Raw genomic sequence first — 11664 nt, forward strand, 5'->3', positions numbered from 1 at the left:
CCCTGTAAGATAAATATCACTTCCTGCATGCCACTCAGCAAACTCTCCCCTCCTGGGTCTCAGATAAAAGGACTAGCAACCAGCTGTGTTCCCAACTCAGCACCTGTGAAAGATTGTGCTTTGAGTCCTGGGGAGTCAGAGCTGCTTCCCCATGCCTGCCCCTGCCCAGACAGCCTGCACCACTCACAGGATCTGACTTGGGTGGGACATGCTGCTTTTGGCCATGTCTAAGTCAGGGCCAGCCCTCACCTCAGTTCCAAGGCCATAGGCACTGCAAGGTAGGAGATGCAGAGCCCAAGGGAGGCAGGGGGATACACCTTGGCCAGCTCCTGCCCCACAGCAGTGTGGAGTGTTAGGAAGATACCCTTCTAGGCTCAGGCCCTGAATTATCCTGACCTTCGGGACATCTGGACAGCAAGTACCAGTTAAACCAACCTCTGCTGCTGAAGCCCTGTTAGCTCATCCACAGAGCCCAGGGTTGCTCAGGATGGTGTGGGGGTGGGGGTGGAGGAACTAAATAGCAGGGCCTGGTAGCGAGGGGCTGGGACAGGTCTATGGAACTTTTGGCAAGGTATCTGGGATGCTCATCCAGCATTGTCAGGCACAGAGTTAGCACTCAGTGAGGCTTGTTCTCTTCCTAGTCCAGCCCTGCCACCTGTTGAGGGACCTGGGTGTAGAACTCAAGTCCCTCCAGTTGGGGACTCAGCCCACACTGAGTACATCAAGGCCACAACCAATCCAGCTTGCTACTCAGTGGAGTGCAGGTGCATGATTGTGGGAGCCGTGGTACGAAGCTTCCCTGATCCTCCTAGAGCCTAACTCCCTTGTGTGGGGTTAGGGCTGGTCCATGTCTTCCCTAACCCAGTCTGAACACCCTCAGAGCAGGGAGAAGTTCTCCTGCAGGCACCCCAGGCCACGTGAGGGGCTCATGGATGCCATAGGTGTGATTGAGTGGTTGTCTGGTGCTGTGGGCCTGGAGTCTGAACTCTGTCACCAAGACCCTTTTCTTCCACAGGTCATGCTGGGCCGTTGTACCCTGCTGCTCACATTGACAGGCCTGCTGTTCATCAGGTCCAGTGAGTTCTTGGGTGGGAAGAATGGGAACCACTGAACAAAGTTCCAGGGATGCTCAGGAAGACTGTACTGCTGGGACTACCTCTTAGACATGGGCCTCAGTCTCCCTACATGTCAGGAGTGGTGACCTCAATGTCTCCAAGCTATCACTCTGCACCTCCATTCAGGACCCCTCTGCTGAGATCTCTCCCAATGAGTTCACTAATTTTTTCTCCTCTGTCCATTCCTTCTCAATCTCCTGCAAGCCCTTCTCCTCACCTCCCCTTGGCTGGGGGCTTGGCCCTGGAGCAGCCTGGCCTTTCACTCCCTGTACCCACCCTCAGCTCCTGTCTCAGTGTGCCACCCCCATGGCTCTAAATTCTACCTTTGCACCTCAAATTTCCACCTCCAACCCCCACTCCCCTGAGCTTGATCAGATCCCGCAGTCCTCCCTCCTCAGTGCTCACAGGCATCTCTGCTAGAAGGTCTACCAGGCACCTTAGCTCACCAATCCCACAACAGAGGTTTGGTGCTTGATCCCAAAACACCTGTGTCCCCTCCCCCAGCACAGCCACAGCCTACATCCCCCCCAACACCCCTCTCCAGTCTTCATAGCCTGAATCCATCTCATTGACAAGTCCTCCAAACTCTACCATCTCCGTTGTCCACATTTACCCAGAATCCCACAATTTCTCCTACACTTGCCTCTACACTCTTGTCCCAAACCACCATCATCTGTCCCCAGACACCAGCAGTGCCCCCATATGTCCTCCCAGCAGCCAGAGGGGCTCTATTTAAAGGACAGATACCATCAAGAACTTCCCTGCTTAAAATCTTCAGTCTTCCCAAATCCTATTCCAGAGCTCCTCCTAGCCCCCATATCAGCCCCCTGTTCCCACCTACTGTCCACCTGCTGCTGTTTCTACCCTCCCTCACAGCTTCTCATGCTCCTCCCACTTCACCCACCTCTGTCCTCTGTAGATGAGTTTATGGATGGTTTATCTGTAGAAATAAATGTCCAAGTCCCCTTTCCACTGCATTAGGACAGCTTGTGGAGTGGGGTGGGGGAGGCTACCTTTCCTCCTTCCTTCTCCCATTCAGTGGACTTGGGCCAGGGTTATGGCCACTGCTCACAGGCCTGTCTGCCCCCTAGCTCTGCCCCAGGAATGCATGAAGTACAAGGTCAGCACCTGTCGAGAGTGCGTGGAGTTGGGGCCTGGCTGCGCCTGGTGCCAGAAGCTGGTAAGAACCACAGGATTTGTGGGGAGATACTTGTAGGCTGATAAATATCCTGTTTCCCATCAAACATGCACCCACCAACTTTACCTTCCATTGAAGATTCTTCTTGAGTCAGTTTTTACTGTGATAGTGACAAAGTGGTGATGTTCTAATGCCTTTAATCCTTCTACTTTTAATAATTGACATTCTAATGTAAGAAGGGACTTTTAGTCCTTGGAATTGAAAACGGCCAGCCTTCATCTCACCTACTTTGGTTGTGTTGTCAGGAGGGACCATTCCCTGGAGAAGGATATCATGCTTGGTATAGTGGAGGGTCAGTGAAGGAGGGGAAGGCCCTCAACAAGATAGATTGACACAGTGGCTGCAATGATGGGCTCAGGTATAGTAAGGAGTGTGAGGCTGGGACAGGACTGGGCAGTGTTTTGTTCTGTTGTACATGGGGTCACTATGAGCTGAAGCCAACCCAACAGCACCTAACAACAACAATATCTCTCTCTCTCTATCTACCTATCTATCATCTATCTCATCATCTATATATTTTACTTTTGTCTATACCTTATCAGTATAGACCTATGGGGTTTTTATTTTATTCAACACTTAAATGTTTTTTAAACTTCTGAAATTTTATTCATATCACAACCATTTTCATTTTTATTGTGTTAAAAATATATATAACAAAATTTACCATTTTAAGTGCCCAATCAGTAACATTAATTATATTCACTATGTTGTGCAACCATCACTACTATTTATTTCCAAAACTTTTTCATCACCCCAAACAGAAATTCAGCATCCATTGTGTAACTGCTCTCCATTCTCACCTTCCCTGCCCCTGGTCACCATGGATGTGCTTTGTTCTCTATGCATTTGCCCATTTTAGACCTCTCACCTAAGTGGGATCATACAAGCTTTGTCATTCGTGCTGATTTATTTTGTTTGCACCCTGTTTCCTAGGTTCATCCATGTTGTAGCATGTAGTTGTGCTACCTTTCTCTTTATGGCTCAGTATCATCTTTTCATTTTGATGCTCGAATTGTTCCTGATGCGGCCAATGGAAGCCTCTCCAGTCCAGCTCCTGTGGCCCTGTCATTTTGTGAGCCTGTCTTTACTTTCTAGAAAAACAAGACCTTCCAGGCTCCTCTAGTATTTCCCTCACCCCTGTACTAGAGTCAGACATTTTCTGAGAAATCCCTGTCCCTTTTCCTGAGAAACTTGGCACCCAACTTTCTCAGTACATTTCTCATTTTCTTGCTCCTTCAATCCATAGATAACAGCCCCGGGGCACTAGCTGACTCACTGCTACAGAAGCCTGCAGATAAGAAGTCATATACTATGTTTGCTTCAGCAGCACATACACTAAAATTGGAACAATACAGAGAAGATTAGCATGGCCCCTTTCTCAAAGATGACATGCAAATTTGTGAACTGTTCCATATTTAAGAAAAAAGAAGAAGAAGAAGAAGTCATGTATGATTTGCTGTCCCTCTTCCTTTCAGCTAAGGGGTGTGGTCAAAGTCCTGGGATTCAAACCTTCTTTATTTTTCCTTCCTTCTCTTTGGTGGCATAGTGCCTAACACATATGACTGCTAACCAGGAGGCTGGTGGTTAAAAGCCACTAGCCACTCCTTGGAAGGAAGATTGGGCAATCTACTTCCACAGAGATAATAACTCAGAAACCCAAGGAGGGGTCACTAGGAGTCAGATCCAACTTGACAGCAATGAGTTTGGGGTTTTTTGTTTGTTTGTTTCTCTTTGATGAAGGAGCTCTGGTGGGGTAGTGGTTAAGGCATTTGGCTGCTAGCCAAAAGGTGGGCGGGCTGAACCCACCAGCTACTCCATGGAAGAAAGATGAGGTACTCTGCTTCTGTAAAGATTTCTCTCTCTCTCTCTTTTTCTCTCTCTCTTCAGTGAGGTTATTTTATTCATTTGAAATACAATTAGCTTCATTTATTTCTGTGTGTACTTCATTTTAGATATTTTTTTATCTCCCCATTCTTGTTGATTTAATGTTTCGAGTACTTAAAGCATGACTACAGTCAGAAGTCAAAGCAGTACAAAGAGGCACACCCAGCAAGTGTCATCCCTTCCTTATCCCTTCATCAAACTCCTCTACCTACTATCAATAAGCAATGTCATTTCTCTCTGCGCTATCTTTCCTGGGTTCCTTGTGTCAGTGTGAGCAGATTATTGTTGTTAGCTTCTGTGAGTCAGTCCTGACTCATGGTGACATCATGTGTAACAAAACTAAACATTGTCCGGTTCTTCTCCATCCCCATGATCAGCTGGGAACCAGTCCGTGGTCTATAAGGTTTTCTTTGGCTGCTTTTTGGAAGTTAATCATCAGGCTTTTCCTCCTTATCTGTCTTAGCTCCACTGAAACCTTATCAGCACCATAGCAACACACAAGCCTCCGCTGACAGATGAGCGGTCACTGCACATGAGATGCATTGGCCAGAAATCAAACCTGGGTCTCCCACATGCAAAGCAAGAATTCTACTACTGAACCACCATGTATATTTTCTTAGCAGTATGTTTAACAGGAGTCCCTGTCTGGGGCATACGGTTGTTGTTATTGTTGTTGTTGTTATGTGCCATTGAGCCAGACCCAACTCATAGCAACCCCTCCTTGGATTTCTGAGGCAGTGTCACCATGGAAGTAGATTGTCCAACCTTCCTTCCGAGGAGTGGCTGGTGGGTTTGAACCACCAGCCTTCTGGTTAGCAGTTAAGTACCTTAGGCACTGTGCTACCAGAGCTCCGGGCATACGGTTAAGCACCCTGTAACCAACTGAAAAACCAAATTCATTGCCATTGAGTCAGTTCTGACTCATAGCAACCCCTCCTTAGTAGATTCCTTCCAGTCTTCCTTCCAAGGAGTGTCTGGTGAATTTGAATTGCCAGCTTTCTGGTTAGCAAGATTGATGGTGTGAACCCATCCAGCAGTGCCTCAGGAGACAGGTCTGGAAATCTGCTTCTCAAAGGTCATGCCTTGAAAATTCTATGGAGCACAGGTCTACTCTATGCACCTGGGGTGGCCATGAGTCAAAATCAACTCTATAGCTACTAACAACGACATATGTTTAAAATAGCCAGCCAGTGCTCAGGATCCACCTAGCATGGTATCCTCTTTTCTTCTGCCCTGTGGGGACCCAGGAGTCCTATGAGGCAAAATGGTCTAGGGAAATAAGCCATGAACCCAGAATCCCACACTTCCTTCGAACTTTTGTGTCTCTCTGAGCTGTGAGGAGTTTGGCAAGGGACGGATTACCTAATGTTTATTTAAGTGAGTTTATTGGAGTGAAAAACAGGTGAAACTGTTCACTACAGATTAATAAGCCCATGCTTATCTTGCTTACTTGGTATTCCATCCCTGTCAGGGATTGTAAATTTGAAAAGAGGCTTTGGTTCTGTAAGATGTTGTGGGGTTGGGAGAGAGACAGATGCCAGCCACACCTAGAAGCAGAATTTTTGATGTGAAAAACTGTGAAATTGTTCACTGTAGATTGGTAAGTAAACACAAGTAAGCCTGTGCTTACCTTGCATATTGGGTTATCCAACACTGGGCTTAGCCCAGAGCTATGGCCGTCAAGCTATGGTGCCCAGTGATGCTGATGCTATTCCTGGCTTCGACACCAAGAGTACCCTCTTTGAATTGGCTATGATCTGAGGATATGACCGAGGGTTCTTTTACTGGTGGGGGCAACAGGAAACGGGTGGGAGGGGGAGAGAAATGCTTTACTTAATTCTATGGGTGTGGCTCCAGGAATTTTATTTTATTCAATACATTAGAACCCATCACTATCATTGTTTCATTTTGATGCTCAGATTGTTCCATATTTGTCCACTGGGGCCCTGAAGGCTAGATGTAATCTGGGAACTGTAGGGAGGCCTGTCTGGAAGGTGGGTGTCTATAGCAGTGGACTTGTGCCCTGTCCTAGATGCAGATGAGGAGAGGCCAGGGATGGTCATCTGTCCCTTAGGGTTAGCTCTTGTCATGCCTATAGTGTGGCATCTGGGTGATTCTCTCTGCCCTCCTCTTGACCCCTCTGCCCCCCAGAACTTCACTGGGCGTGGGGAACCTGACTCCATCCGCTGTGACACCAGGGACCAGCTGCTCCTGAAGGGCTGTGTGTCTGATGACATCGTGGACCCCAAGAGCCTTGTTGAGGCTCAGGAGGACTGGGTGGGAAACCGCAAGCAGCTGTCCCCACAGACTGTGACACTTTACCTGAGACCAGGTAGGCTGGCCTTAGCGGGCTGGACCCAGTGCCCTGTATGTCCTGTTTCAGGGTCCAGCCAGGCTCAACCGTGTTCATGTTTTGGTTGGGACAGCAAGGTGAATCAGGTGAGGCCACAGGAATTCAGGCCTGAGCTTTGCTGCACACCTGAGACCAAAGTCTGAGTCCCACCAAGACTCCCACTCTCTCTCCAGCCGCCAGCAGATTCCCCACTCCACTGTCTGCATAGACGTGGTTTTATTTGGGACATATACCACAAAAACAAACCTGTTGCCATCCAGCTGATTCTGACTCATGGCTACCCCAAGGTTACAAAGCAGAACTTAGCTCCATACAGTTGTCTTGGCTGAAATCTTCACAGAAACGGATCACCAAGTCTTTCTTCCATGGCACTTCTGGGTGGGTTCGAACCACCAATCTTTAGATTAGTAACCCAAAGCAAACTGTTTCACCCAACTCTCTTGCATTTCAGACACATCTATGCTAAAAGGTCTAGGGGTAGGGCAAACTATTTGCACTCAGCTACTAACCTAAGGGTTAGCAGTTTGATCTCAACAGCAACAACAGTTCTGCAAAAGGTCTAGTGACCTGCTTCCATAAAGTAGATTACAGCCAAAAAAAAAAAAAAAAAAAACTGTGAAACAGTTCTACTCTAACACATGGAATTACCATTGGTCAGAATTGACTTGATGGCAATGAGTTTGGTTTTTCATTTCATGCTAAAAAGAAAATCAGTACTGATTTAGTGAAACTCAAGCCTCACTGTGCACTTGTATCTTACCTGCAACCCATGTGCCAGGCTGTGATGAAACGAGATAGTCCTAAGATTTCAGGACTTGTGGAGAGGGGGTGTTAGGCCAGCCTTCTTGTTGGCTGCATGCCGGTTCTAAGCCCCTGATGCATGCACACTGGGCCTTGTGGCATTGCTCACTCCTGCCCTCCCCTGACAGGCCAGGCTGCCATGTTCAATGTGACCTTCCGGCGGGCCAAGGGCTACCCCATCGACCTATACTACCTGATGGACCTCTCTTACTCCATGCTCGATGACCTCATCAATGTCAAGAAGCTGGGGGGCGACCTACTCAGGGCCCTCAACGAAATCACTGAGTCGGGCCGCATCGGTGAGGTCGGGCTGCCCAGGGCCACTGGCTCAGTCCTTTCCCCAGCCCTGGGGCCACTCCCCTTATATGCACCTGTCCTGGGGGTGGGACACTAAGGTGCCTCCAGATACAGTATCTGAAGGGGTGTTCGTAGCGTCATCACTCCCAGAGATTTTTTTGGCATTGTGTAGGCCCCTCCACTTTCTCTTCCATCTCCCTCTCCTCCTTTCATTTGTCTTTGATATTGCTGAAAGATAAAAGTCTTACTATGCTAATTATTGAAAAATTAAAGGATACAAAGGCATATAGATTTCACAATAGTCATAGAGCTAAAGAAAGTAATGGCACACCCTGTGCAGCTCCTTCTTTCCCAGCTGAGGGGACTGAATACTCCATTGTACAGTTTGGGGCTGAGGGTGCAGGAGGTCAGAGACAGGGAAACACACTCACACACATGAATGCACACATACTTGCACATACACATCCATGAATGCACACACTCGTGCTCGTACATGTACACACATGATCACACATGTGTGCTTGCACATTTTCATACACCATTACATGAACACTCACACAATTAAGGTTGGGCAATCCTACTTCCGTAGTGATACTGCCTCGGAAACCCAAGGAGGGGTCGCTATGAGTCGGGGCCGACTCGACGGCAAACAACAACAACAACAACAACAACACACAATTATACATACCATCTTGCTTTCTCCTTTGCCCTAGTAAGAGGCCTGCCCATCTCTTCCTGCCTTCACCTTTACGAGGCTACCCACCCAACCTGCCTCACACTGCACATCCCTGCCACACACCTCACTCCTGCCTCATACCATGTGTCCCCACCTCATACCACATGCCTATGCTCCTGTCCTGTCCCCTGTCTCACACTGAGTGCTTCCTACTGCATGTCCCTATATCATACCCTGTGTGCCCCCTCAGACCGTGTGTCTACATTATAATGTCAATGTTATACTCTGTGTTCCTTCCTCACATTGTGTATTCCCCTCACATGTTGTATACCCCCTCACACCACAGTCCCTCTCAGACCGTGTCCCTCTAACAGCATATCTCTTCATACCAAGTGCCCCCACTCACACGATGTATCCCCTTTGCATTGTGTGTCCCCTTCACACCATGTATTCTCCCTCATCGTGTGTCCCCCTTACACCACATATCCCCTCACAATGCATTTCCCTCCTCACACCACATGTCCCTGCTCACAACAGGGTCCTCCTTATACTGCGTGTCCCTCTCATAACACGTATCCCCTCTGACACCGTGTCCCCCTTTCACACTGTGTGTCCCTCAGGCTTTGGCTCCTTTGTGGACAAAACAGTGCTGCCCTTTGTCAATACGCACCCTGAGAAGCTGAAGAACCCATGTCCCAAAAAGGAGAAGGAGTGCCAGGCCCCGTTTGCCTTCCGGCATGTGCTGAAGCTGACCAACAACTCCAACCAGTTTAAGACAGAGGTTGGAAAGCAGCTGATTTCTGGGAACCTGGACGCCCCCGAGGGTGGCCTGGATGCCATGATGCAGGTGGCCGCATGCCCGGTAAGATTCCCCGACAGGGTCTCTGATCCCTCCAACAGGCAGCCTCGGTGGTAGTACAGGGCCACTCACACTGCCCAGAGCACCGTTGTAGGAACTCGGGCCATTGTCCTCTGCTGTTCCAGCCCTGCTACCGGCCTGGGCCCCCAGGATCCCTACTGAGAGTGAGGTAGTGAGGATGGCAACAGTGTGTGGGGGGGGCATATATCATCCACTACTTTCATTATAAACCACAAATTAAGCTTGGGACCTGGAAAAATCTCTTGAAGTCTAAATAGGACGCAAATGATCACATGTGAAAACAGCTACTGAGGGCATTGACCCTGTGGGTCCTGAAGTGGAATCACTTCCTCCTCTTCGAGGTGCTCCCCAAGGACAGGGGAATCCTCACCAGGGAGGTGGCAGTAGATCTCCCACTCGATGCCCCTCTAAGGGTATCTTCATGCTCTCCCTTGCTTCCTCCCACTTTCTGCCACCCTCTTTGTTCTGTCTGGGGTATTTATAACACCTTTGCTACAAGAACCCACACTCCCAGTGCTTGAATCACTGAGCAAATTTGCCACTGTAACAAACCAGTAGTGGACTCTCCAGCTTCTCTGTCAGCCCTGTGACACTTTATAATCATATTGTAAATACACTTTTAAATGTTTGTATGTTATCAGTTTGTGATGTGTCTGCTGCTAAACATACATTTCTTCGAGGAAACATTTCAAAAGACTTAACTCCCTGTTGTACTATCTCTGAAGTTATATGTTATTTCCTCTTTACAGTGTTTTAGCATAGTGCCTAAGGCACTTGGCTGCTAACCAGAAGGCTGGCGGTTCAAATCCACCAGCCACTCCTCAGAAGGAAGGTTGGGCAATCTACTTCCGTAGAGATACCGCCTCGGAAACCCAAGGAGGAGTCACTATGAGTCGGGTCCGACTCAACGGCACATAACAACAACAACAACAACAACAACATTGTAGTAAACATTTCTGCATATATATTTTTTCTTCTTTTTGTATACTTTTTCTTCCTTAGGATTCTTTTCTTAGGATTTATTCCCAGGTCTGAAATTTTGGGGGGCTAAGGAAGATGTGTCTTTTTAAAATTTAAACAGGCATTTCAATTTCCCTCACCCTCCCATATCTACTTATTTGATATTTAAATTTTGTGGTCTTGACAAGCATTTCTCCAGAGCCTTCCATGCACTAGTCTGAAGCAGACACCAAAAACCCACAGGTGGGTGAGCTGTGTCCGGTGGCCTTCATTCACTCTTTTGGTCCTTCTGCCATGAAAACCTGCTGGTCCTGGGCACAAGCTAGGGAAACAGTCAGACAACTGCAGCTGCTTTCTTCCCAGGAGGAAATTGGCTGGCGCAATGTCACACGTCTACTTGTGTATGCCACAGACGACGGCTTCCACATCGCCGGTGATGGGAAACTGGGTGCTATCCTGACCCCCAATGATGGCCGCTGTCACCTGGAGGACAACATGTACAAAAAGAGCAATGAATTTGTAAGTCCTTCCCCTCATGGGTCCACTGCCAAGGGGCACCCAGCCAAGACTTGCCACACAAGTTAGTAGTCTTATACCCAACTAGGACACTCAGCTGAGCTTCAGCCCTAGGACTGGAGGGAAGGCAGAAGGGCAGGGATGATGGGAAAGTCATTATAGCTGGCTGCCTTGCTAGCTGCAGGGCCCCTCCTTCAGATCTGCATCAATTGATGAGATCCTGCAAGCACAGAGCTGGGCAGTGCTAGATCTCCCTGACTTTGTCCTCAAGCTAATTGTGTAAGAATTCTTCCCTCGCAGGGGAGGCACTACAGTAGCATATGGGGAAAGGTCAGTGAGTGCTCTGGTTTGGGGTGCAGGCACTACCCAAATGCCCCATCATATGCAGTAAGTCCTCATTATTCACAGATTATGTCTGGTAGTATAGTGCCTAAGGCATTTGACTGCTAACCAGAAGGCTGGCAGTTCAAACCCACCAACCACTCCACGAAAGGAAGATTAGGCAATCTACTTCCATAGAGATACCATCTTGGGAAACCCAAGGAGTTGTCGCTATGTGTCAGATCCGACTCGACGGCAGTGAGTTTAGTGTTTTGGTTTTGTATTGCCTACGTGGTAAAATTTACTTGTAACCTCAAAATCAATACTCACAGCACTTTTGCAGTCATTTATGGACATGCACAGAATAGTCAAAACTTTGAGTTGCCTGGTGCTCCAGCCGAAGTAGAACAAGACTATGATCCACTTTCTTGTTTCAGCTCTCTGACTGTAAATAAATATTCTTTCCACAGTCTACTTAGAGCCACATTTTTCACATTTTTGTGCTTTTTATTGGTGATTTTACTGTTTAAAAAGGCTCCTAAATAGACAAGGTTGTAGTCACTTCTTGGTCACAGACAGCTACCCAGAGGGACTGAGTAGTTGAACCTGCGGGCTTGGGACCATAGTCGCAGGGGACATCAAGTTCAATTGGCATAACATACT

The 11664-nt window shown here is 48.0% G+C and overlaps 1 protein-coding gene and 1 non-coding gene across 2 annotated transcripts in view; both read left to right on the plus strand.

Moving 5' to 3' along the window:
- The first annotated feature begins 1012 nt into the window (after positions 1-1012).
- The window catches only part of ITGB2 (integrin subunit beta 2), a 25589-nt gene continuing 14937 nt past the window's right edge, over positions 1013-11664 (plus strand). The window contains exons 1-6 of the mRNA XM_007948692.2: positions 1013-1076; positions 2207-2295; positions 6349-6529; positions 7480-7650; positions 8945-9186; positions 10528-10683. Coding sequence (XP_007946883.1) covers positions 1019-1076; positions 2207-2295; positions 6349-6529; positions 7480-7650; positions 8945-9186; positions 10528-10683 — 897 coding nt within the window. The 5' untranslated portion in view covers positions 1013-1018. The remainder of the gene's footprint in view (positions 1077-2206; positions 2296-6348; positions 6530-7479; positions 7651-8944; positions 9187-10527; positions 10684-11664) is intronic.
- Positions 3629-3732, plus strand: LOC122150750. The gene has a single exon (XR_006163833.1). It is a non-coding gene; the product is annotated as a U6 spliceosomal RNA (small nuclear RNA).

This window comes from Orycteropus afer, unplaced genomic scaffold, assembly GCF_000298275.1.
Source record: "Orycteropus afer afer isolate SDZICR_OR568_19922 unplaced genomic scaffold, OryAfe1.0 scaffold00219, whole genome shotgun sequence".
NCBI classification, from domain to species: Eukaryota; Metazoa; Chordata; class Mammalia; order Tubulidentata; family Orycteropodidae; genus Orycteropus; species Orycteropus afer.